The 26765-nt window shown below is 59.6% G+C and overlaps 1 protein-coding gene across 1 annotated transcript in view; it reads left to right on the forward strand.

Annotated features, from left to right (window-relative positions):
* Positions 1-816: 816 nt before the first annotated feature.
* PPP1R16A (protein phosphatase 1 regulatory subunit 16A) overlaps positions 817-26765 on the forward strand; it is a 41363-nt gene continuing 15414 nt past the window's right edge. The window contains exons 1-3 of the mRNA XM_044453312.1: positions 817-853; positions 13254-13302; positions 13390-15006. Coding sequence (XP_044309247.1) covers positions 14757-15006 — 250 coding nt within the window. The 5' untranslated portion in view covers positions 817-853; positions 13254-13302; positions 13390-14756. The remainder of the gene's footprint in view (positions 854-13253; positions 13303-13389; positions 15007-26765) is intronic.

Raw genomic sequence — 26765 nt, forward strand, 5'->3', positions numbered from 1 at the left:
GATGGCAAAAGAAGGGGCTGGCAGAGGATGAGGTGGCTGGATGGGGTCCCTGGGGAGGTGGGTGTGGGCTTGGGTGGACTGCGAGGGATGGTGGAGGACAGGAAGGCCTGGAGGAGTGTTGTCCAGGGGGTCGCGATGGGTCAGACACGACTTCGCGACTAACAACAACAACAAAAAGCAAGAACGTGCAGGACACGGGCGCTTAAGGATGCAGCCAGCTGTGGAAGGCGGGATATAAGCAAGGCTGGGGAGACGCCAGAGCACGATCCCTCTGCAGGCACTCCAGGGCGGGGGTGGAGAAAGCCCCCAAGAGGCGGTCTCCACAGTCCTGCCCGTAGGAGCGAGCAGTAGGTAAGCTGCTCTCAGCCAGCCCAGGGTTTTGTTCAGCTGCCTTGCTCGAAGGAGGGGGCCAAAGCCCAATATCCCCCCCCCGCCCCCTGATCCTTGTGGGGAAGACACCTCAGAAGGGCTGACACTCCGCTGCTCTGGGCTCCCTGTCCAGGCAGGCTGAATGCCGCTTGCAGTGCATTCTGCGCATGCCCAGAGACTTCCCTTAAAGAACACTTCATGAATCCTAGAGTTATGGAGTGAATCCGTCAGGCTGCAGAAGCCCCGCCTGCTCTAAAAATACATTTCGGTGCTGAGGGAGGCCCGCCCGGGACCCCTGCAGAGGCTGCCGTCCCTGTCCTCTGGGGCGGGGAAGGGGCGCCTCTCTCAGCATGGCGGCGAGGCGGAGCCGCTCACTTCCGTCCTGGGCCGGAAGCGTGGCTGGTTGCCATGGCGGCGACGCTGGGCCGGGTGGGAACGCGAGGCCCGCGGGAAGGCCGCTCGGGAGCGCGGTGGGGACGAGCGCGTGAGTGACCGGGCGGGCGGGCGGCGGGCCGGGCCCCGAGAGGCCCCGGGCGGCGGACCCGGCCGTCGGGCCGCGAGGTGTGCCGCGGGACCTGGCCGCGGGGTCTCGCCGTGCGGGCGCGGAGCGAGGGCTGCCCCCGGGGAAGGGGCGCCGTCCCCGCGCCTGGCGCTCCCCGGCGGTGTCGGACCGCGGCCCCTCGCCCCGGCCCGCGCGGCCGTCGTTGGGCGGCCTCGGGGCGGCGGCCTGGGGGCTTCGGGGCGCCCCCGTCGGAGGCGGGGGGCAGCGAGTCCGGCGGGGGCCTCCCGCCCGCCCCGGGCAGCTGCAGCCTTCCCTGGCCCGGCCTGGCCGGGGAGCATGGGAGCTGCAGTCTCCCGCCCCTGGACGGCGCCCGGTTGCGGAAGGCTGGGGCGGGGGCGCCGCCGGGCTGCTCAAGGGCGCGGCCTGGGCCGCCCCCCCGGGCAGAGCGGCCCCGCAGGTCCCCGTGCTGAGCGCAGGACGGCGGGCAGCGGGTTAGCGGGAGCGGCTGCCCGGGCGCTGCGGCGAGGGGCTGCGTGCTTCCGGGGCTCCGGATGGAGCGGGAGCTGGGGGGCACGTGGGTGCAGGCCGCCCCCCGGGCTGTCGGGGCCTGCGAGAGGTGGCGGCTGGTGCTCCCCGCTCTTGCAGCACAGGCGGGGCCGGGGAGCGGGCCCCTGGGTCTGGGTCCCCGTCTGGACTGGCGTGGCCTGGCGCCCCGGCGTGAGCTGGCGTTGTGGTGATGGGGTAGAGATTGTGGGGGAAGGCGCTGCACGAGGGGACAGGGAAGAGGGGCGGCCCCGTTGGCCGGAGCGGTGTGGAGCCCCTCTGGACACTCTCCACTGGGAATGCGGGGCACAGAAGTGCTCTTTCTTTGTCATGTTGGTGCGGGAGGGAAGGGTGCCGAGCATTCCTTGCCTCTCCCTGTGGGGGACTGTGGTGTGCCGTGGCCATAAAATGGGTTCTCTAAACGAAGCCAGTGCAGGTGGTGGCTATGTAGGGTCCCTATTTTTCACACAACTCTGGAATTAAAGAGGGTCAGGCACTCTGGGCCCTCTAGATCTTTTGGAGTACAGTTTCCATGAGCTCCAGATAATATGACCAGTGGTCAGGGATTATGGGTGCCGTAGTCCAGGCATCTGGAGGACACCGGTTGCTTATGCCTGACTTAAAGAGAAGCTCTTTAACAGTGGTGGCGAACCTATGGCACGCGTGGCACAGCGGGCATGCAGAGCCCTCTGTTGGCATGCAAGCCAAGCCACCCCAGCAGCCAAGCACTGGATAACAGCGCACACAGGGGCCATGCGCATGCTCGGAAAGGAGTTGTGGTGCCAGGCGATGATGTCACAAGCCACGACACATTGGCTGCGACTCGTCTGAGCTTTTGCGTGGCTGGTCAGTGTGCTGCCAAGGATATATTTATATTTGTTTGAACAGGCAGTTTCAGGTTTTATTTCATTGTTGGCACTTTGCGATAAATAAGTGGGGTTTGGGTTGCAGTTTGGACACTTGGTCTCTAAAAGTGTTGCCATCACTGCTGTATAACTAAAGGATCTTAATCGTCTAAATTTGAGAAATTAGTTTGCTGAATGACAATTAAGGCGTGAGTGGTGAAAAGACTTGTTTTCCAAATTGACACTCTGATCACAGTGTCTGCCAGTATGCCTGCTGCTGTGTTCACATTATAACTCCCTTCCAGGGAAGCCCCATCCAAATGTTTCTCCCGCCATCTTTCTTGCTATTCTTATCTTCTCTGTGGCACAGCTTGGCAAATCTGCATGCTTTTGCTTCTCCACCTGACATTTTGCTTGTTTAGCTGGAAAGAATAGCGGGGCCTAGCGTGATTTAAGATTGGTTCTCTAGTACAGAACACGTGACAGGGCAGTCAAGGTGAAAGCAAAGCTGCCTGTGATTACGCATGCATGCGGCTTGGCAATTCAGACAGAGACTGTGTCCAGGCTCATCACAGTGGTGATGGGAACATGCGACAGTGGAGTGTGAGCCCGTGGACTCCGTTCCCTTTCCTCGCTTGTCTGGGAGGGGAAGGGATGTAAAGGATCTGATTGTGATTTGGAATAAACCAAATTTAATGTGTTATTTGACAATATCAGCTTGGTTTGTTATCCTGGGAGGTTTGATTTGCACAAGCCACAGCATCCTGTTCTTGGACAAGAAAAAGGAAAAGAAGGAAACACCCAAGAGTGGGGAATGGCAGGATGGGGGATACCCTGTCATTCCCACAACCACCATGCTCTGATTTGTCATTACACCTGAATCAGGCCACCGACAGAAGTTGCATCCCTGACTCTCTGTGGCACACGAATATCTGTAGCTTTGTGGTTTCAGCAGTTGCTCAGGGTCCATGAGGAACTGCTAGAAATGCTTTCTTCTGGCTCAGCCACTGGGCCTTTCATTCTGTGGCAAGCTGCATTAATTTAAGGAAATGGATCACTTTTTTTACATGTTGTAATGATTTTCAGGAGCAATGGATAGCTTCCCTTTCCTCCTGCCTTTCAGAACTCCCCCCACCCCCTGGAAGAGCTGCTGGCAGTGGTGGGCATGGGGAAAGACTGGGACTCGGGGACGACCAGTGGAATGGGCAGTAGAGTCAAGACCAACCCGTGGCTGATTCATTGATGGCCAGTGGCCGCTAACCTGAATGCCTTGAATGAGGATTCTGTGCGCTCATGGAGGGCAGGGCTACCAGCAGCCGGTGTCTGGGTCTGTCAGGTGCTGGGGAACTTGGGCGGGGGGATGCTGTCATGCTTGAGGGGCCCTTGAGGGGCTCTTTGGCGCCCTTAGTTACTAGACATGGTGAGCAACAACGGCAAGGTTTTGTCCCACCCGATAGCCAAAGCCCTCCGGGAGGTTCCCAACAGACATAAGGATATAATTGAAATACAGTACAGTATGACATCATACAATACAATGCAAAATGTAATAACCATATTTAAACCACGTTTGAGAAAGCTACAGTAGCTTTCTCAATTTATGTCGAAATGGCTTTAAGCAGTTGGCAATACCCCAGTATACTGTGAAGCCAATTAAAGGCTCTGTCCGTGAGCCCAGCCGTAACCTGGTGCTGAGCAGGTGGCAGTGAGGAATGTGTTCCATAACTGGACGGCCACCACAGGGAAGACCTTTCTCCGCCTCGCCACCAGCTGAGCCTTCCTTGGAGGCGGCAGTAGGAGGCAGGCCCCAGTGCTTGTTTGCGGTGTGTGGGCAGTTCGAGTTTGGGCGAGGCACTCTGTCAGATACTGTGGGTCCAGTCTTATGTGGGTCCTGTAGGTTAAAACCAGCACCTTGAGTCACGTAGGTGCAGATGCATATAGGCAGCCAAAGCAAGTGGTCTGGAATTGGTGTTACGTACCTGGACCTTCCGGTCTCCATGACTGATTGGGCTGCTGCCTTTTGCACGGGTTGCAGTTTCTGAACAGTCTTCAAGGGCAGCCCCATGCAGAGTACATTTCAGTAGTCGAGTTTAGAGATTACCAGAAGGTAGATTACTGAAGCCAGGGTATCTCTGTCCAGATAGGGAATGGTTGGATCACCAGCTAGTAGAAATCACTTCATGCCACTGACCTCACCTGGGCCTCAGGTGACGCAGGTGATCGAAGGGGCATCCCATGCTATGCATCTGCCCCTGTAGAGGGAGCTTGACCCCATCCAAAACAGGTGGAGTTTCCTCCATCCAGTCAGAAGAACCACTGGCCAACAGCATCTCAGTTTGCCTGGACTGAGCTTCAGTTTGTGAGCCCTCATGCAGTCCCTTGCCACGGCCAAGCACCGTGCAGCACCGCTGCAGCCTCACCTGTTGAAAACATACGGAAGAGGCAGCGTATGTGCCGTAAGTGTACCGATGCCAGCGCACTCCAAAACCCCGGGTGACTCCTCTCGGCAGCTGTTAAACGGCAGGGGCGTGAGACAGACCTCTGAAGGACCCTGTGCTGGCTGAGCGCTATCCCTCTAGCCGGCCATCCGAGTAGGAGCAGAACCACTGCAATCTGTTCCCCTCCCAACTCCGCCAGCCCCTCGAAGAATATCGTGGTCAGTGGTCCTGGCAGTCGCTGAGAGACGTAGACGGACCAACAGGGCCCCACTCCGCCATCTCTCTTCTGACCCAGGTCATAGGCTGCTTCTGTGCCAAGCCAGACCTGAACCCTGGAAGAGATGCAGATGATCAGCCTGGCCCCCACCCACTCTGGGACCTTGTTCGGGAAGGGGATGTTTGCTACTGGCCTGACATCACGAAGCTCTTCAGACCAGAGCAGGTGTCTTTAAGAGTGGCCTCCCTGCCACCAGCTTCAGTTGGCACGGGGCCACTCCCTCTCGAGGACTGTCCCTGTCCCAGCCAGCTGCTCCCTCCCTGCTAGCTTGTAATATCCGCAAGGGGCAAGGATCCCTCCCATACGGACGTGGTCGCAGGGACCTCCGTGCCGACATCCCCGGCTGTGCTAGCTGGAACTCGTCTGAGGCCGTGCTCTGGATATCCCACCCGGTTCCTGTGCAGGACCACTGGAGCCCGAAGTCCTTGTGGACGCATGCAAGAGGTTTCGTCCTGGATGTGTCCGGCAAATCTATTCAGCAGGGCTCGGGCGGCCCTAGGATGGCCCTGAGGCTGGAGCGCTGTAAGTCCTGGACAACCCCAGAGGGCTCCGCCGGTGGAAGAGGGAGGACTGGATAGAAGCAGTGAGGTCTTGTTTCTCAAGGAACCACAAGTTTTGATTTATTATCTTGAAGTTATTTTCGTCCTGCCCCTTAGCCAAGAAGGTTCCCGGACCATCTTTCACCAGTGAAAGACAACACCCCACGCCTGCAGTTTTGCTGTCTGAAAAGACATGACTCAGAAGGAAAAAGGGATGGGGAGGGGAAAGGAAAGAAGTCACCAGTGCTGGCGAAACGAAAGGACGGCTCTCTCGCTTGCAGGGGTAGCAGCAGGGGGGTGCTGTTGGAAACAGGATGCTGAGGCAGGTGTCCGTCCTTTCATCTGGTCCTGGTCCCCAGTGCTTGAATGTACTGGTTTCATTTGCTTGCTTGCTTGCTTGCTTGCTTGCTTGCGTGCTGCCCTCAAGGATTCTCTCTCTAGGTGGCTTACAGTAAAATACGAAAAACAAATAAAACCAGTTGCACATACAATCCTAATAAAAAGCTGACAATCATATAACATGATTACATCATTTTAGTCAACACCCAGCAAAACCATTGCCCTGTCCCAGCTCAGCTCCACATGGAAACCCAGCTCAGCAGGTACAAACCGGCCCCAAACCCAGTGCCTGGTCTAGCTGAGGAGAAGGCCTCTGCGGTTTGTGGGGCAGCTGCAGTCTCTTGGTCAGACCGCAGTGTGTCCCTCTCCCGGTCGACCCACCTGTAGAATGGGATGGAGCTTTGCTTGCACCCCATTCTTGCTAGGACCTTAACTGATAAACAGAAGCAGAGCGAGTCGGAAGGGGCCTCCTGGGCCATCTAGTCTGACCCCCGGCTCTAGCCGCCTCCACTCACGACATGCCTGCCATGTGCTGAGCGGAAGGGGAGGAGCAGTGGCGTTTGTCCTGGTGCTCAGGCCCATGGGCTTGACGGCACCATGCAGCATTGGACTGTAAGCTGTTGGCAGCTGTTGTGTCAGGACAAACCCCTCCAAGAGTTGGGTCTCTAATTTCAGGTCACAGGGTTCCGGCTTTTAAATGCTTCCTGAATTGATGCCCAAAGTGCTGCTTGGGAGTGGCATTTTCTTCTTCAAATGGTTCTGTTCCGACTGATTATACATTAGGAAATCCTTTGAAATGCTTGGCTTGAACACCCCCCCCCCGGCCCCCCCGCCCTGCCCTCATAGCAAACAGCCTCCCGGTGGTTGTGGCAGCAGTCCTGGGTGCTGCGCACGGTGGCCTCCTGCCCCCTCGTGCCCGGCGTGCCACACTGCCCGCGGCCTTCCTTTCTACTCTGGCCTGGTGTCGGGTTGCATGCCGCCTGTTTCCAGGCCCACGCGGAATATCTGCCTCGGAGGGTGCCGTCAGCCCTGCAGACCCATCCCCTGGTTCGCTGCCCCAAACTGGGCGGGGGCCCTCCGCGCTTGCACGCTGAGCCGGCTCTGCCAGGTGGCTGGGCGGAAGAGCCGATCTGCCGGGCGGGCAAGCCCATGGCCGGCTCCTCGGGGCAGAGAGAACATTGACTGGGTGCACCCAGAGGCGGCCTGTCCTTCAGAACGGGAAAATAAGAGGCAGTACTGAGAGTGCTTTTGAGGTAGGCCCATGATTTTTGAGTAACTTTGCCACCCTGTGAGAGACTTCTGCGTCACCTACATCATAAGCAGCTGGAACGAGAGCGCGCGCGCGCGAGAGAGAGAAAGAGCACCTCTTTTGGAACTGGGCATTTTCCAGCAGAGAGAAATGCTCCACCAGCAGTGAAATGGCACGGCTTTCCCTCTGGCTGGCCAGCCGCTTCTTCAGCAAGGGCGTGATCGGTTCCCCCTTCCACACCTGCCGTCAGAGGCAGAGGTGCTCTCGAGGGTGGTGCACCCTGTTTGGGGCCCATGTGCTTTGGCGTTCCTTCACCTGCCTTCCTGGCATCTCACACGCCACCTTCCTCCTCCCTCACCCGTGCCGCACTGCGAGGCGTGGGCACTGCCCTGATTCCCTGCGCTGCCGGGCCTGCGGTACCCACCCCACGTGTTGCTGGCCTTGGCTGTGTGGTCTCTGCCCACGTTTGTGCCTTGAGAGTGCAATTTTGGGAAGCCGGACTCTACCCCATGGTTTATTGACCCATGCGTGGAGGGATGCTTATGCCAGGGAAGGGGGCAGTTCAGCCAGGTGCTGAGGTCTGTTGCTGAGCCATTCCTGCAATTTGGGAAGCCTACTTTTTGAATGTCAAGTCTGTTGAGACTTCCTTCAGGGCTCCTCCTTTACAAATAAGCAGTCCTTCCTAGTTTTCTAGTTATTTGGATGTTTGCTATTCTGTTCTTTCCTCCGAGGATCTTTTTCTCTAAAGCAGCTAAGTGTTCCCTGATCTGTTACCAGAAGCCGCTTGAAGATCTTTGATGCCTGCATGTGGCAGGTGTGATTCACAGAAGAGGTTCAGGGTTAGCAGCTCGCCTTTTCTACCATTGCTGTGCTTTTTTCCCAAGGCTGGGGCTGAATAGCGGCAATCGAGCATAACCAAGGTAGATCTATAGAGCAAGTGCCGGCTAGAGCAGAATGTAGCAGGCATCATTACCGCTACTCTTTGTTGTGAACAATATGTGTACGCTGCCCATGACCGCACCTTATGGGGTAGCATGCTTATAACAGCAGCAAATAGAACGTGGCGGTAATGAATACTATACACCACAAGGCGAACCTGTCACGGTGAGTCCAGTTTTGCATTCTCTGGCCACTGCACTGCACTGCAGGCGCCTTGCCAGCTCGGGCTTGGAGAAAGCGTCCTGGGCGTGCCTTAAGGACCCTGCTCAGGGCAGAGGTGGGCATTCTGGAACGCTGTGGGCACAAAAGCAATACGACGCTTTGCATTTCCCCGCTGGGAATAGCCAGGGTGCGTCTTGTGTGCTGTGCGGTCTCTGCCACACTTGCAGAACTGAACGGGGCTGCCTTGGCATCCTTGCGTCAAGTGTGGGCAGGCTGTGGAGGTGGGGGGGGGGGGCAGCAGGATGGCATTCAGTGTGGAGAGGTGCGAGGTCTTGCCCGTGGGGCACAGGGAGAGGTGTCACAGGTACAGGATGGGGGGCGAGTGGCCGGAGAGCAGCTCTTGTGAAAGGGATCTCGGGGTGCTGTAGGGATGCTTACGTGGGAAGCAAGGGAGACTGGTGCGAGGCCAGCCAGTGCCCTTAACGGCGGGGGGGTGGGTGACTGGATCCGGATCTCCCCCGTCCAGCCGTGGCACTTGAAGCACACCAGGTTCCCCAGTCTGGCACCCTCCAGATCAGGGGGTGGAAGATGGGAGATGCAGGCCAGCACATGTGGGGGCACCCGCCTGGGGGATATTGTGCCACCCCGTAAGTGGTGTCTGCCTTGGCTTTGGCACAGTGGCTCCTCCTGAGCAGAGGACCTCAGGGGGGCCAAACGCTTCTGAGGTCAGAGTGGATGACCTCAGAATCACGCCTTTTGCTAGGTCGTGCTTCATTTCGGGGCTTGGTGTCCTTGCCTTGAACCTGCCAGCCCAGTGGAAATATTTTTGGCCAGGTAACCGAGTATAAACACGCGATCGCCGGTCCAGCAGCTGATGCTTCTCCAGGTGGCTCTGTGGTCAGTGCAGGTGAACTCTGAGCAGCTGCAGCCTTCACTCAGGCTGGTCAAGGGTTTGTTTAACCAGCAACATTGTGCAGGCAACTGGTTCCTTAGAACTGTTTCTGTAAGTTTTCTCCGCTCCAGGAAGTTAATGGTGATGTGCAGGTTACTGTGCAGAGCGGGAGGTGCGGGCAAGTGCTGAGCATCCCTGAAGGATGCCAGCGGGCTGTGGGGCTCCTTCTGAAGAAGAGGAGGCTGCTCAGCGGGACTGGCAGAAGCCTGCAGGCGCCTGAGCTGCAAATGAGCAAGAAAATGAGCAAGACTGGGCGCCAGTGTGTGAAGGGAGCTTCTTGACCCTGGAGAAAGGAAGAAGGAACCAGTTCCTGCAGCTGTCCCTCTCTTCCTGCCACCCAGTGGGTGGATGTCTCACCCCGCGCCCTGCTGCTGCCACCACCATCATCATCGGAGGCCCATGTTAGTTGGGAAGGAAGCCTGGGAAGGTGGGGGAACCCCCTAAGGAAGGTGAACTCAGCACAGCTGATCAGTTTCTCTTGTAGGTCCACCGATAAAATGCACTTGAGTGATTTGTCCAGGATGAAACACGTCTTGGGATTGGGGATTACATGAGCGGAGCCAACTGGAGCCAGGGGTCAGACTAGATGGCCTGGGAGGTCCCCTCCTGACTTGCTTTCCCCCCTGTTTTTTATGTGTTTCTGAGTAACAGCTGGGTTTTGTTTCTAAAAGTGGGGGATCCACTATTCCCCCTCTGTTGTAGCCCCAAGCTCCAAGCTATGGTTACAGCTCCAACCCTGGAACCATGACATGATTCGCCAAGCTTAGTTCGACAGTCTGCAGGCCTCTTCTTCCAGGCTGCATTTTGGGACTCTGAACGTGCAGATGCTGATTGCACCAACATCCTGGGTGTTTAAAATTCCTCCTCCTCTCTCTCCTCCACCCCTCACCCCCACCAAGCCTGCTTTTGGCGCACCCTGCCTGAAAAAGGGTCTGAAGGCCTCAGAAGCATGCATCTTCTCTGGGATGTTCTCATGGGGCTAATGAAAGCAATTAACATTGTGGAGCTGTTAAGATTTGTTTGTATGAGTTTCTCCTGTTCTTGGAAAGATTCTTTGCATTCTTTATTCAGGGAGTTCCTACATATTTCACCCTAGGCAGGTTTCCTGAGCTCTTTAGCAATGGATGGGACTGAAAGGATGCCAGGTGGGGAGGCGAAGACTTGCCTGGCTCCAGAGGTGGGGCTGAAGTGACACAGTTTTCCTCATGGATGGCGGTCTTGTTGTGAAACCAAAATGGTGCCATGGGGCAGCTGCGGCTACACCCAGGGGCTGATCTCTGGAGCCTCAAATGGCCATCAGGGAGCAGCCGTGGGGGAGAGGAATGCTCACCCTCTCCTTCGCAACCCAAGGACCGTGCATGGCCCTCTCCAGGGTGGTTAGCCATAGGAACATCCGGTCCAAGGACCGAAATTACCTGGACGCACCAGTGTCTCCCGGAAGGGCCTGCTGCCTGTGGGACGGCCAGACCAGCGGCTGCCCTGAGTATGAGGAGCCCAGGTGCCAGCCGGCGTGTGCCTCTCGGGAGAATTGCTCAGGCTGCTGTCACAAGTCTCATCAGTGAGCCTGAGAAGGGGAATAAAACTGCAGATTTGAATTGCCTGCCCTCCATGGTGGACACGGTCCTGTGGAAATGCCTGGGTGCATCAGACGGTGCCCTCTGTCTTCAGGCACTGCACGGTTCGTAGGGTCCGTAGGTTCGTAGGGTCATTCACCTTGTTTTCTGGGTGTCCTGATAGTGCCAACAGCTCCCGGCAGTTGCTTGGGGTGCCACTGAAGCAGAGGGTGATCTGCAGGGTGTACCCCAGAACCCTTACAATATTGCAGTGGAAGGTGGGGCACAGCCCTCAGATCTGGCTGTCTGTGCATGCTCACAAGAGGCGAGCCCTCATGTCTGTGGCAGCCCAAAAGGGATCAAAAACTTGGTTGCTCATTCTACCTTGGCAGGCTCTGTCCGGACTGCTAAGGTGCTGCAGGTTGGCAGGAGCACTTGGCTGGGTTGCTGGATGCAAACAATGCATCTTTTTTTCTTTTTTTGGTAATCTGTAGCTCATGAAAACACAGAAGAGCTTAGGAACAGGATCCTGCCATCTTGCCGAAGCATTTCCAGCCAGCCCGTGGCAACCACTCACAATATTAGGAAAACATTCAGCCGCATGATAACATTACAGCCCCTGTTGCGCAGCAGGCGCGTTACAATCAAATTCTTGCAGCCTGCATAGATTGTGTAAACAGGCATATCTTTGCTGATTATTATTTTGCATGATTCTGGTTCCACTAGTCATGGAGAGACACCAATAACATTTCGGGACAGGGAACTCCACTCCCACTGGCATCATCTACATCCTCCTCATCCCAGTTTCGATAGCAGTCCTGAGCTCTTTTCCCACCACTGTCCCAGACTTGAAGCTTCTGCCATGCATTTCCCGAATGTCTGAAAGCCGTTCTTGGCAGCCAGCTCAGCACCAACCCCTTCTAGTGCGTAGCAAGCACAAAAGGGGAAGGTGGGGTTGTCCGGAACCTCGAAACCTGTGCCAGTTTTGGGCTTTGCTCAGTGTGACTGCATAGCCACAGTCCTGGCTACAGGTTGCCTTTGCATGAACCAACCTGTTGGGGTTTGGGTGCGAAATGTTTTGGCTCCGCGTGGGCTGGACTCTTCCACTCCAGGAGTTTTATGGGAACAGTGTGGTGATAATGAAGAAGTTGTCCAGGAATGCAGAGAGTCCTTCCTTCTTGTATGGAGGCTAATTGGGTCTTTTACTCACTTTCTTGCCTGGGGCCAAACGAGTTTCCTCACAATTGGGTCCTGGTGAATTACATAAGAGTTGCTTTCCAGTTGAAACAGCAAAGCGCCTCGTGGCACCTTAAAGATGAACAAACCGGCTTCGGCTTGGCGTGGCTGCGGCAGGTACCTCTTCGGAAACTGCTTTCTAGCTGGAGCGGTTGCGATGGGCAGCCGGGTGAATTTATTCATGGGTCTGCCCGGCTCTCATCTGGCCCCTGCATGTTCCTTTGGAGAAGTTCCAGGATGTGTACCACGCAACTGCTATCTTGCTGTGTTGAGAAAGACCATCTGGGTGTGATGCTTCCGTGCCTGGCACACCGGTTATTTTTCCCTTCGTTCTGGTGAAAAAAAGCACGAGCTGAAGGAGCCGCGTAAGGCCAGCGGCCTCCCTGCTTCGGCGTTCTGTTCCGAGCCGCCCGTGTTGGTGGGTCTGACTTGCGGTGGCGACTTCCATAGTTTATCCGCGTGCTCGGACTAGTGCAAAGCGGTCACTGAAACCCCCGTGGCGAGTGTGAGAGTCTGGGGAGGCACGTGGTCGCTTTCACGCCCAAGGCCCTCAGGGTGAGCGTGTGTGACTGTGAAGCGATGAGTGGGCAGCGTGGATAGGTAGGTCCGAGTCTCACCCGCCAGCCGCTCGCTGCGGCCCTTCAGGACGCCACGCATAGTTTCTCAGCCTGAGTTCTCCTGAGGAATTACTCATGGTAGTAACTTGCGTACTGGACAGGTGGGTGTATGAGTCTGTTGTAGCAGTAATAGAAAGACTTGTGGCTCCAGGCCTCTCCTGAGAAAGAGCTAGGAAAGAGTTAAACGTGGTTTAGATATTATGATCTCTGCGGAATATCTGTAGGCAGTGGAGGGAAGTGCGGTTGGGGTGCAGAGTGTAAGCCTGGGGTCCCGTTCCCTTTCTCTCTGGCTCTTTTCCTCCTCTCCTGCCCCCACACTTTGCCCCACATCGGATACAGATGGGACAGGGCCCCAGCAAGGGAGCTGCTTACATTTCCCCCAGGTGAGCAGCTGATCTGGCTCCTGGTGCACAGTGAGTGGCCTTTGTTCTCCGGGGCTTGCAGGCAGCTGGCTGGACTGGGGCGGGCAGAGGTCAGGACCCTCGTCTTCCCCTGCCCCTCGCAGCTTTGGATGTGCACAGGACCATCCAGCTGGCTGCTTGCATTCCTGTTAGGCATTCATGGAAGGGGAAGGGAAGGGGCGCTGGGAGACTGGTGAGGGCAGGGGGGGGGGGGAGGGCAGGAAGCTCGAAGGGAAAGCAGCTTTGCATTTCCACCGCCAAAGCTCCAAGTAATTTGCTTAAATTTTGATTGTAGGTTAATCCTCGATTAAGGCAGCGCAGACCCAGCGACAACGACGTGTGAGGTAGGAAGAGGGCCGGGCTCCTGCCTGCACTTCTCCGCGTTCCGCCTGCCCACTTCTGATTGGCTTCCTCTGCCTCTTCTGTTGCAGGAGCGCTGGGAGGGTTCCCGGCCGTGGGCGGCTGGAAGCTCAGCCCAGTGCCCAAGTGGCACCGCGCCTGGGGAGAGCGGCTGGAGGAGGAGTCCGCCGCGAGCGAGCACGGCTCACCCTGGCTGGCCGGTTCGCTCGGCTGCGCTCCTGAGAGGCTGCCGGGAGGGAGCACGCGGGCAGGTGGACCTTGGACTGGCTGCGGGCCCTGGGACCATCCTGGCCCGGGGCGGGCAGTGAGACGCGGAGGAAGACACTCCTTCCCCTGGCCCGGCTTTCCGCGGCCTTTTCGCTCAAGTCTGTGCCACACATGAAAGACCACGAAGCTGCAAGACCGAGGCCCCAGGGGAGCGGCTCCTCCTCACATTTTTTGCCAGAGAAGCAGCAAGATTAGAGCTGGCTGGAAACGAGCAGCAGCTGTTTGCTCCGTGGGGAGATCGTAGGGGAGACGGCACAGGCCTTTCCGAGCTCTGCGCTGGAAGAAGCGGCAGCCACAGGCAGTTCCCTCAGCGCCTCTGTGGGCTCCTTGTCTTGGCAGGAGTCCCTCTGTTCGGCAGTGGCAGCTTGGAATGGGTTGGCCGCCTGGGGAGACCTGCCCTCGTTGGCTGTCGGAGAGCTTGATTTGCGAGCAGAAGAGGTAACAGACCGGCTGCTGTCTGGGTAACAAGATTTACTGCACGGCCCGAGCGGTTGCACTTCCCCAGGGAATGCACCTGGAGAGCCGGCCACCGAACCCTGAACGGAGCAGAGCAGAGCAGGGGTGGGCCATGGGCTCGTGAAGCCCAGCAAAGGATTGGAGCAGCGGGCAAGGACGGGGGGTTGTGCTTCAGGCTTGCTCTCGACAAGCTTGGGACAGGCTTCCTTACGGAGCAAAAGGGCTGCCCCTTCCGGAAAGCTGTGTCAGTGGTGGCAGCACCTCCCGGGCACGACCGAAACCCCCCTGGGGGTGCTTGCAACGGACGTCTTCCTGCGCACGACAGCTGCTCCTTCGACCGGCCTGTGCCTGGCTTGACAAGGGAGACAAAAGTTCCGGGGGGCCCAGGATGTCGCATTGGTCAACGGGCACGGGGGCCGCCTGGGGAGAGCCTCGCGCCTCCTGAGCCGCTCAGGTGCGGGGCGGCCAACTTGCTGGTTCGCTTGGGAGGGCCGTGGAGGATGGCCCTGCGTTGACAGCAGGGGCGTTGCCGACTCCGTGAGCGCTCCCCGTGCAGCGGCGAGCATTCCCTCTGCGCACGTTTCTTCTGGCGCGCTGCCAGTGATGCTCGATGGGGGCCCGGGACCCTTAATATGCACCCTGAGCCAGCCTGCCCAAATGCTCCTGGTATCCTTCGGACTGTGAAGCGTAGGAGACGGAAAGAGATCGCCCAGCCATGGCGGAGCACCTGGAGCTGCTGGCGGAGATGTCAGCGGTGGCCCGAATGGGCACACAGGAGCGGCTGAAGCATGCCCAGAAGCGCCGCACCCAGCAGCTGAAGAAGTGGGCGCAGTTTGAGAAGGAGGTGCAGGGCAAGAAGGCCAGAACGGAGAAGAAGAGGAGAGGGAGCTGCAAGGAGCGGCACGTGGCTTTCCCGGAGAATATCCGGCTGCTGGAGGCAGCCTGCCGCAATGACGTGGAGGAAGGTAGGGCTGGGGCGGGGGCAGTGCTGCCGGTGGGGCAGGAAGGGCTGTGGCTTGCATGCCTGAGGGTCCAAGGTCACCCTCCGGCATTCCCAGATAGGAGGATATCAGAGAGCGGGAGGGAAGAGAGCCTTCTTGGGCCAAACCTCACGCACCTGAATCCCACGCTGCAGAGCCACCAGGGCCTGCGCCCCCTTCCTTTTTCCACCTTTCCCCCCACACCTGGACATGCTTGGGCATTTCCCTGGTTGAGCAGTCCTGCTCCCTCCTTTTCAGAAGGCTGAGATGCCTTTCTGGACACCGAGTTGCTGGTCGCAAGGATTTCAGAATCGAATAGGCTCACTGTGTTTCTGTGGTCCCGCCCTCCCCTCAGAGAAGGGGGCAGTCTGTTCTTTGCTTCGGTCCCGCTTTTCCCAGCATGTGTGAAATGGCCGGGAAAGGCAGGCCGGGGCCTCACTCTGTCTGTGCCGGGTTCGTTGGTTCATCCCTGGAGGCATCTGGCAGCAAAATGCCGTGTCCTGGATGGTCCGCGGGGGACGCTGCGCCTGCCACTGAGCCCTGCCTTAGAGCCCTGGTGTTTGCATGACCCTCTGTTCAGCTTGCCCTCCCTCGGGGGGGGTGACATGCCTCGAGGCCCTTGTGTCAGTACATGTGGCCTGGGAAAGTCCGGTCGCGTTGGCCAGAAAATCATAAACCTTACAGGGAAAAACCAATGCACCGAGTAGCGTGCCATGCGATGCTTCCCTGCCGGTTCCCATCAGCGACAGCTAGGAGTCTCGTGGGTTGAACAAGGGGCTGCAGGCCTTGCAGAAGTGCCCTGGGAGAATGTGGGGCTGTCTTTTGCTGTACGGAGGCGCAGCATGGGCGTAGACAGAGGCTGTTGTGTCCAGAACAGGCCAGGAACGCTGCGGGCCCAGCCATAGCCCTGAACTGCGCAGTGGGTTACAGGTCAGTCATTATTTATTTGACAGGCTCCAGACCTTTTTGGACAGTCTGTCCATGCATCCTCGGCCGGCCGGCCGGCCGGCCGGTCGGTCAGGGAGCAGGCCTTGTGCAGTGGCTCAGAGACCGCCGTCAAGGAGGAAGGCCCCAGACTGCCTCCTGCCCTGGCCCTGAATTCTGCAGGCCGCTAGGCGCCGCTCTCCATCCACTTCCGCAGGACGGGATAACGGTTTTTCACGCCGAAGAAGCACTTTGGAGATGCCCTGGGTGAGGGTTCGGAGTCCTCAGAGCATGCACTGCCCCTGTGGCAGCCCCTTCAGCCCCATTCCGGTGGCCCCTAATCGCCCCCGCTCCCTGCACGGCAATCCTTGGGTATTGGCTTCCTGCGCTCATCTGCGCCCCGCCTGCAGCCCTTGGGGCGAGAGGCTCTTCCCTGGAGGTGGGAAGGAGCACGTGCTTAGCCTCCAGCCCCCGTGGCTGAGCGCGGCTTGAAGTGTGGTGGTCGCAGCGGTGGAAGGACTGACAACTGGGAGGAGCCCATTAGTGCTGCAGGCCTCTTAGCGCACAGTCCGTCGTGTCACAGCCGAGGCGCCCCTCTGGGCCGACGCGCGTAGATGTCGGGATCCCAGACATCTTCGCTAGGGGGTACGCCCCACGGAGGTGAAGGCAGGATGGGATTGTGATGTCAGCCTCTTAGATGGGGAAGGTTGCCGATTCCCACGCTGGGATCCCCGCTTGGCAAATTGTCCTCACAGGGCGGTTGTGGGGTGGCAGGGTCACACTCCGCTCCTTTGAGGAGGGGTAGCATAGGAATGCAGCAGAGGTGACTAAAGCACAGTGAAATCCTTCTGAGATTCCAGTAACTAAAAAGGGGGGAGAAAACTGCCATGCCGTTTGTCCTGGACAGAATATTCTGACTAGGAAGGAAGGCCTACTGAGCCGCCGGGAATTTCCCTTTCTGTTGACTGCTTCACAAACACATTATAAAAACGTTTCTGCCTCGGTGGCTTGTGTGCCCAGGCTGTCTTTGAAGAGGAACAATAATGAAAAAATGCGCCTGCAGGATGGAGCAGTCAAGCCTTCGGGCGTTCAGGAAAGCTGCTCCCCAGGAAGCAAAGCACAGGACAAGCGGAGGGAAGGCCTTACTGCTCCCTTCCCCAGCCGGTGCCTTCCAAGTGGGGTTAACTAAAGCTCCTGTGGTCCCCGGCCAGCTCAGCCCCTGGGTGTGGGGGCTGCGGGGGGGAGAGTTGCACTCCTGTGCCCACGGGGGGCTCTGGGCTGAGGAAGCCCAGGGCCGCTTGCCTGGTGGCTCTGCGGTGCCCGGGTGGGCCACCCCCGGCTCTGGCGCTGCAGGACTGCGGCAGTAGCTCCCGGGGTCATTGTGACCCCCCAGACAAGGAAGTTAAAAGCCTCTGTTACTCCGACTTGTTCTCTTCATGCACCAGAGCGGAGGCCACCTCAGCCCTGATGCACTTTGCCTCCCCCGAGTATTTCTGGGAGTTCAGGGGAACCTCCTTCCCAGGGAGCGCGCTCAGGCTGGACGCCTCATCTCACGAAGGGCGCAGTGCGCCTTCTCGGAAGCACCTTGTGAAATCAATCGAAATGGATGCTCTGGCGCGTCTGAAGGAGCACGCCGGGGAAAGCCCCCCTTCCTGTCCTCCCGATGCAAGCGTTTGGTGCTCCTCGACACACTTGTGTGTCTTTTACCAGATCGGCTTCTGCTGGTGAAGCTTCCTCCTCTTGACCGCGTTTCATCTTCGGTCAGGGCTGGTTACAGCTATAACATTTTAAGGCTGTTGTGTGTGTCACTGGAGTGTCTTTGGAGGACAATCAAGTGAAATGTTTTTCAAAGGTCCAGTCAGAATGTCACAGAATTGAATACAAGCCTTCAGTGTACTGGTGCATCACACAACTGCAGGTTCTGGGGGGTTCTTATGGCTCTCCTGGTTTTCAAAAGCACCCCTTTTCCTTGAACCATCTGCTGAAAAGGAGGCAAGGAGTGGGACAGCCCCAGGGGGGCAGGGTGGTCCCTGCGCTGGCCAGCCCTCCTGGGCAAGCCACCGCCTGGCAGTTGGCAAGATGGCGTCTTCACTGGCGTCTCTAACCAGCAGAAATGCTCCGGGGCTTCGTCCCTTCCCAGCGAAACACACACCCGTGTGCTTCCCAGCGTGACTTCAAAGCCTTCCTAAGGTTTATCCTCCTGGTGAGGCACCGAGGCCGAGGGTGAGGCTGCCAGGGCTGATGTCCACCCCTTCTCTCTCTCTCTCTCCCTCCTTCTGCCCCCACGAGGTCGGCCAGAACCTGCTTGTGCCTGTCATGAGGCTCCCTCCTCCCTCACTGGCGATATTGGGAGGAGGGTCAGTCAGATGGGAGAAACAAAGTCTGGCAAAAGGAGGAGGAAGCAGAGATGTAATCGGAGCTTTGGCATATTTGACGGGCTTTCAACAGGAAGCAAAAGAGCAGTTCCTTTGTGGTGACAAACAAGAGGCTTAAACATGCTATTTGTCACCTTCCCATCATGAGGAATCAGGCCAGTGCGAACGTTAAAGGAATGAGAATAAAGAGTATTAAGAAAGGCCTTAAGCGCCGTCCCTCCCCTTGTTCTGCCCCTCAGAAGCCAGCCGAAAGTAAACCTTACGCAAATCCTGTGAGATGCTTGCCCCGCTTCAGGCAACGGGAGCTGTGGTGACCTTTTGGTGCTCCAGCCATCGCATGGGCTGCCGCCTTCAGTGCTCAACCAGCGGTCCAGCTTGGTGCGGTGTCTTTAACTTGGATTTTCGGTGGCTTGCTAGTGGCTGAGCAGAAGCGGTTTAGTGGGAGATGGACTGGGATCCCCTTTGTGCAGAAGGTGCTCCAGCCATGGGGGTGCGGCATGCAGAGGGGTGGTGGGTTGAGGGGGCGTGTGCCGTTAGTCTTGGCCACTGCAGTGGGTGCGGTGGTGCCGCAGGTGCCTGGGGGTCAAGGTCCTCGGCAGCACCTTGCCGTGGGAGACGTGAGGAAGCGGGAGACGTGAGGAAGCGGGAGCCAATGCCCCGCTGCTGGTACGAGGGGCTGAAGCCTCCAAGGGCAGCCCTCAGGCAGATGGTCACTGTGTGTAGCCTTGAGCACCTCTGGCAGAGCCTGATGGTCCATGTCGGCAAGAAGGGGCTGGGCGACCTTCCCAGTTGCGCCCAGTACCGATGGGCTGAAGCCCCGTCCAGCAGAAGATGCTTCCAGGTGCCGGTGTGGCTCCCTGCACGGAACCGGGCACGCAGCCTTCCCCAGCATGGTGCGCGCGGGTGCTTAGGCTGGCGGCTCCGATGGCCCCCACCCGTCCGTTGGCCACGCTGGCCGGGGAGGCGGTGGCGGTGGCCTGGCGCATCCAGCGGGGGCCAGGCGGGGGAAAGCTGGTGGAATGGGCTGGCTCACGGCGTGACTGACTCACCCACGGTGGACTGTGGCTTGTGTGGGCGATGTGATGACTGTGCAGACTGCCGGGCTGCACTGCGTCGTGCGAACCCAGTCGTACTGTTACTCCAGGTAACCTTTGTATAACCCATGACTAGCAGGACTGCATGAGAGTTGCTTAAACCTTGCCTAACCCATGATGGCTGGGTTTGCATGACACAAGGCAAGCCTTGATTGTCCTGATCGGAGGCTGCATATTGAAAATAGCAGCCATACGTGCTGCGCCTCCTTGTGGATTAAATCAACCACGATGAACCAGCCGCGCTTCTGAAGCAGACACGCATGCCTGCCCTGGGAGCACCTAGGCCAGGTAGTCCGTGCCTTTCTGGGGACGCGCCCAGGCACCAGAGCAGCGAGTTCAGCTGATGTCCTCCCGCCTCTGTGGCCGCCTTCCCCGCAGCCCTGGGACACCAGCCGCCCTGGTTGGTCTCCCGAAGCGTCTCCAGAGCGAGGGGAGCCAGCTTCCGTTGCAGCCCCTTCTTCGCTAGGGGAGGAGATGGGGACCGTTACCCCTCTCTTCAGTTTGGATTAGCGGGCACGTTCCGTGCGGCATGCCCTCTGTGGATCTAGGGGGTGGCCACCCCGAGACCAACGGCCCTTTGTGAGCCACTCGGGGGCAGCTGCACGGATGGCAGCAGTGGCCCTGCGGGTTTTAGGCAGCAGCTCTCCCGGCCTCGCCCGGGGGCCAGCGGGCTGGGGCTGGGACCCCCCTGCACGGCGCAGCGGCTCGGCCCCAGGCCAGTCCAGCACGGGAGCGGCCTTGTGTCCGGTGGCCGCAGCGCGCTCCTTTTTCCGCGTTTCCTGGGAAATGTTCCCTGTGTGCCTGCGCATGGACGATGTGTGTGTAGCACAGACACAGGGCCGAAGTGCTGCGTGCCAGACGGGCACGCACGCCGGCCAGAGGGACCTGGCTGTGTCGGGTGGACACCTGGTCCCGTGGGAGGATGCCTTGCCGTGGAGTCGGTGGTGCGAGAGGCAGCGATCTCCCCGGGCAAGCCGACCCGCGCCCAGCCAGACCCTCCTCCCCACACCTGCCGCTTCCCGACCCCACTCCCAATCCTGCCCTGCCCTGCCCTGCCCGGCTCCCCTGCACTGCAGAGACGTGGGCAGCACAGGCCGCAAATCCGCGCTCGGGAGGAGCAGCGGGGAGCCACGGCCGGGGCCTCCCTGGAGAGCAGGTCCCGACTCTGCCGCACGTGCACTTCGGCTTTGGGCTGGTCTTCCGCTCAGATCTCGGTTTCTGCAATGGAAAGGATCGTACCCGGTAAGCAGAGCGCTTGCACGTTGAACGTGGCACAGACAGTCCTACCAGGCTGGACGCAGCAGCGCGCTCGATCGGATTGTTCTCTGTTCCTGCTGGAAAGAAGAACAATGTTTTGTTTTCAGGATCTTGGCAGTCTCTCGTCCCTCTTGCCCACATTTGCATTGTAAGGTCCTTGGGGTAAAAGATCTTTGAGGCTTTATGCTGCATTGACTGTGGAAGGTGACATGTTTACTGATGGTGCGGCATGGAAGCTCTTGCTGGCTTTGTTTTTGTAGCAGTCGAACCCGCTCTGCAGAGCACTGCCCTCCACCCACAGCCGGGTTTCCAGGAGGAGGAAAACACAGGCGGAGCGCTGGTTGCTTCTGGCTTTCCGTTGTGCCTTGGTTTGCGGTGATGAGGCTCACTGAGCGAGCCTCCCTCTTCCCTTGGAGGCTCTCCTGGCCTTCCCACCACACGGCCAAGAAGCCTGCCGGGACCTTCAGCCTCTCTTCCTTTTCCCAGGCTAGTCAATGACAACACACGATCCTTGAATGGAAAGGCAAGGAGCCAAAACCCGAAACAATGGCATACGCCTGGGTCTGCTCAGAGCGGGTGGTGTCTTCTGGTGAAAGGAGGGAGATGCTGCCGCCACCGCCGCTGCTCATGAGGAGGGCCGTCCGTGGCTCTGGGGGGAGCTGCCAGCACTGCAGTCCAGGAGTGCAGGGGGCCTCCGTCTCTGCAGCCCCAGCCCCGGCGGTTGTAGCTGCAGGCAGAACGTAGAGCAGAGAGTCTCTCGGGGGCAGCACCCAGGGTCCGCCGCCTCACCTGGATGCCCACCCTATGCTCTGGGAAGGTGCCTCCTCTGCCCAAGGAGCATCAGCAGCGGGAGGCTTCCTCTGTGACTGTTCCGCACGGGGACTGGAGGCTGGCCCACCCCGCTGCCCCCGGGGCTGCTCAGGGCTTTCCCGTATGTGGGCAGGCAGCCACCTCTGGGAGAGGAAGCTTGGGAGGCTGGTCTTCCTGCTCCAGGCCCGACACCAGAGTCCGTTCATTCTTTTGCAGGTGCCTAATGAGTCACTTTTTACCACATTGGACAGCCCAGGGGTAGACGAAAGCTTTCTCAGCTGTGCCACAGCCCTGCGGCTCTTTAGTGCTGGAGGGAGGCTTCTGAGGAGCAAAAATTTGTGGGGGGGGAGTTTTGATGGGGGCGGCCGCTCTGCAGCTGGCCCTGCTGCAGTTTCTGTAGCGCATGGCACCCTTTAGGCTTGCATGTTGTGACCGAGAGCTGCTAAAGGTGATGGGGAGGGGACCCCAGTTCAAATCCCCACTCCTCCCGCAGGTGGCTGGCCTTGACCGACAGACCATCCGTCGACCTGGCCTACCTCACAAGGTCACGCGCAAGAATAAAAAAATATGAGGAACCGGGCAGGACAGGCAGATCCTCTTGGAGGACCGTAGGGTAAAGGCATGGAGACCCTAGCCCCGAATGCACAGGCACGGGCCGTGCGCCCTTCCCCTCCCGCCCATCCTCCGTAGTCATGACTGGGGGCTGTACAAGAGGGGCAGTCGTGCCCTCTCCCGGCGACCATTCATTTCAAAGCGGCTTGGGAGCGGTGCAAGTGAGCTCGTTCCAATGGGCTTCCAAGGGAGAATTTACCTCTAGGTTCTGGCTTCTGCCGCCCCTTCATTCTGCCCCCCCCCCCCCGGTTCCTGCTGTCGCCGGCCAAGGGCACCTCTGTGTGCTGATCTGGCTTGCAAGGTTTTGCGTACATGGCAGGGTTCCCCAGGACCGTTGGGGGTGAAATGCTTGTGGGGCTTGAAGGCAGGATCGGGGGCAGCCGCCTGAGCCCGGGCAGGAGACCAGGCCTTTTCTGGGGGCGTGTTCCAGACAGGGGCTGTTCCCGCAGTCGGGTTGCAGGGGCCGAGCGCGAGGCCTGGGGAATGCGTGGAATGCCCAAGTGGCCGCGGGTCGGGCTCGCTGCCGCCTCAGCAGGAAGCGCCTCCCGCTTCAAGCCCTGGCTTTGGAACGAGGCCTGCAGCTCCTGGGCCGACGAGCCGAAGGTCGCCTCTCCCCGGCTTGAAACGGACCATCAGCAATGCATGATGACCCCCCACCCCGGCTGGCTCCAAAATGCCGCGGCACGAGAGAAGTGGGAGGAAAGGCCCTGGCCGCTGGGCGGCTCGGCTGGGTTCCCTCAGTCACGGGCACAGGGGGGTTGCCTCCCCCTTCGGTGAGCAGACGTCAGGTCCCGGATCCTGTGAGCCTCCCATGGTGAGATGCCGCCTGCGAAGGCCTTTGGCCCCGGGAGCAGTGGCGAGGGGTGCGGGGAGCAGTGCTTACTCCCTGGCCTGTGTTGGAAGTGTGTGCTTCCCGCGGATGGCCTCAGCGATCCTTCAGCAGTCTATGCATGAAGCCGACGCAGACGATCTTCCACGTGAACCTGCCAGTGCCGGAGGAAAGGACGGACGTGAGCAAAGGAAGCGCAGTAGGATTTGAATCGGGCGCCTTCCCCGTGCTTGGCTCACTGGCTTGGCCACGCAGTGCTCGCGGGGAAGCTTTTCCCGCCTGCTGGAGCAAACCAGCTTCCCAGAGATGCCCGAGGCAAACGAGCAGGTGGCGCCCCTTCCCGCTGGGAGTAGCAGTCCACCAAAGACCAGGGTGAGGGTCGAGCGGCTGGTCAACCTCCGAGCGCAGAATTATGCACACCCATTTCGTTCTGCAGTGGTCTGGGGTGCTTCCCTGCAGAGTACTACTGATCAAAAGGCATCGTGCAGCTAATATGTCTTTCTCTCTCTCTGTGGTAAGAAAGATGAATGCGGCCGCAGGAAAAGACAAGGGGGCGAGAAGTGGAAGGCAAGTCTGGACGCTCTGCAGGGCGGCAGGGCAGCCGCGAGAGCAGCCCCATCTGGAAGCGCTCCTAGGGGCGTCCACGGCGGGCCAGCCGGTAGCCCAAAGGCCCACCTCAGCTGGGCAGTGACTCCAAGCGGCTGCCGCAATCTGTCCTTCGGCGCCTCAAATCTCCCCGGCGGCAGTTCCTCTCCCTTGGCCAGAGGCAGAGCCAGAGCCAGCTCTGCTGCTGTCGAAAGCAGCCTAGATTGTCTCCCGCAAAGCAGACGTTCCTTGGGAGCCTCCACGACGCTCGTCCAGGCGGGCTGCCTTTGGCCAGCTCTTAGTTCAAGCCAAGCCACATGCGCATCGGTGTGCGCTGCCAAGCGGCACGGACCTGAAGCGCCCCCCCCCCCCCGCCCCCCCCCCGGGGGAAGGGGGGGCCCCGGTTGTTTTGGGCTCCCCTGCAGTCTGTCTCCGGGGGCGGGGGCCCCCCCCCCGCCCCCCAAAGAGGGTGAGCGCTGTTTGTGCTGCTGCGCACGGCAGCCCCTGGGCGTCAGAGCTGGGGGAGGAATCCAGTGGGAAAGAGTGGAGCCCTTCTGTATCGAGACACGAGGTGCGTTCGGAAAGAGGTGGAGGTACGTGGGACAAGGGGGGCACCTGGAAGACCCGGGGAGCAGGAGGGGTGCTTGCTGCCGGCGGGTTTAACGAACAGAGCATGACTGGCCTGCAGACATGACTGGCCCAGAGGCTCCGGCTTGCTTCTTCCCGCACAGCTTCCGCCTGTTCTGAATTGCGAGCCCAGCTGCTGGTGTGCATTCCCAATTTGTCTCTAAGTCAGCTTGTTCCAAACTGGTGCTCTCTGGATGGGTTGCGCTATAGCTGCCATCAAACCCAGTCGGGGAGAGGCTCGCCGTATTGGCTGGGGATGGTGGGAGTTGCAGTCCAGCACGTCTGGAGAGAACCAGGTGGAGGAAGGGCGCTCTTAAGTTGTGCCAGCTGTGAGTCCAGCAAGCCTTCGCTGCAGCGAGAGTGTGCCTCACGGCGGAGTGGCTGGATTCACTTTCCCTTTTTCATTGTCCTTTGAGGTCTGCCCCCCACAGCAAGCTGCAAGATGCAGCTGGCAGGAGAAGAGGCGGAGGCGGAAGTGGGGCGAGGGAATAGGGCAGGGCAGGGCAAAGCACGTTGGTGGTTGGGGCTGGGCTCTGCGCCCTGCAGTTGGGTGGCCGTGTGGACAGGTGTCCGCGCCCGGAAGGCCAGTGGCTGCAGCGGCCGGCCGGCCTGCCCAGCGAGGAGCCAGTGATGCTACGGGCCTTGGCGCCCTGCGCCTGGTGCCTGGCCAAGAGAGGAGCCCCCGCTCCTGAGCCTCCCCGGCCCATCCGCCTCCGCCTGGTCAGAGAGGTGAGAGTTGCCTGGCTCCTCTCGTCCCGAGTCAGCATGGGGTGACGACGGCAAGGGGGATGGTGCCATCAGGCCGAGGCACGGCCCATCAGGCGTCGGGGGCGAATCATGCGTCGGGGGGAGCGGGATCTGTGCGACTTACTTGGCCCTCCGCGCGGGGCGTTTAGGAAGCCAGGTGCAGGAGCGGCCGCTCTCGGCCTCCAGCCCGCCGTTCCTGCTCCTGGCCCAGGCAAAGGTGAGCCGGGGAGGCGCCCTCGTCCGGGCACCGGCTCCTCGTCGGCCATGATGGCGGCTGTTACAGGACAGAGGAGGAGCACAGGGGAGCGGGTGGAAGGAGCAGTGCCTGGAGCCCTCGCCAGCTGCCGCAGTCGGGGCCGGCGCGCGCTGTCCCGCCCTCCTTCACCAGGCACGTCCCGGCCCGAGCAGCCATCCGGTCGAGTGCAGGAAGACGAGCACCTGACGACGACGGGGCCGGGCGAGGCTGAGGGCGGATGGCTGAGAACGGCATCAAGGCAGGGACAGCCCTCCTCGCACGGGGAGCCTGGGGAGGGGCGTGCCCGGTGGGTGCGCTGCGCCTGTTTACAGTGGACACAGCGCTGCGGCAGAACAGGCTGTTCCAGCTGCGTTGAAAGAGCCGACCTGGTAAACGGTGGCCCTGAAGCTGCGTGGAGGGAGGGGGACTGGAGGCATGGCCTTCTGTGCATCTGGCAACATCCTCGGGTAGCGCAGGAGCAGCGGGGCCGGTTCGAGGAGACGCCCCTGACTGCCGGGCCCCCAGAAGATCCCCTGCTTGCTGCGTGCGGCATCTTGCTGGCTCTGGGGAGCCCCGTGTCCCGGCATTTCCTGAATGGAGAGGAGCTGCCTCGCCTTAGCCAAGGGTGGCGTGATGCGGGAGCGCCTTCACCCCATCACTGCCCTGGATCGCCAGCCGGCATGGCAGAGCCTTTCCAACCTGGTGTTCTCCCACTGGGTTGGCCTGCTGCCTGCACGGTCCCCAGCAGCCCAGCAGAGCCTGGTGTGGAAGCACAGAAGGGTGCCGAACCTTGCGGTAGCTTCAGCTGTGTGACCCCGCAAGAGCCGCTTGAGAGTGGCCAGCTCCGCAGCTTCCTGTGCAAAGCTGGTCGAGAGCATCCTGGCTCCCGAGACAGCCCTGCGGCCTCCTTTTCCTCCCCTGCCTTGCAGCTGATCACGGTTAAAAGAAAAACAAGCAGAAAAAGACCGCACCAGTCAACGTGCAAGCAGTGGGCAATGCAAAGGTCCTTTAAAAATGATTAAAAATCCATCCATGAAGCATGTGATGGAGCTTTTCCCATGCGCAAGGCTGTGTCCACAGAGAGCGTGGGCTTCTGGTAGCTTAGCTGTGCCAAGAGTGGGGCCGATGTGGTATCTTGGCAGGCCAACCGAAATGCTGGGGTCCTTCGTCACCTTGGTTTTCCATGTGCGGTGGTCAGTTTAAATCTGTAAAAATGGACTTGGATGCTTCCCTGTGGGAGCTGGAACGCCTCCATCGTGGTGTCAGCATAACCGAACGGTGCTGCTCCTTTTCGTGAGGCTTGTGCTGGGAACGCTCCGTGGTGCCCGGTGAGCTGGATCGGCCTCTCCCTCTTGCTCTGCCACGCAGCCTGTCACTACCCCGGGGTGCAGTGCGGCAGGGCGCTTCCTGTGCGGGCCTCATCCCAAAGGGCAGGGCGAAGCGGTGCTTTGGCATGGCTGCCGCCGTCTGCTGTGGTGAGGCATGCCCCGGAGAGCCTCTCGCTGAATTGCGCCCGGTCGGTCAGCTCATGGACTGCCCTGCTTCGCCTCCTGGCCAGGCTGCCGTCCTCTGGGCATCCTTTCCCCAGCTTAAAACCCCGGCAGCTGCCTGGGGGCCTTCCTGCAGGGCGCTGTGCCCCTGCTCGTGCC

Source organism: Varanus komodoensis, unplaced genomic scaffold (assembly GCF_004798865.1).
Source record: "Varanus komodoensis strain SLA01 unplaced genomic scaffold, ASM479886v1 scaffold78, whole genome shotgun sequence".
Taxonomy (NCBI): domain Eukaryota; kingdom Metazoa; phylum Chordata; class Lepidosauria; order Squamata; family Varanidae; genus Varanus; species Varanus komodoensis.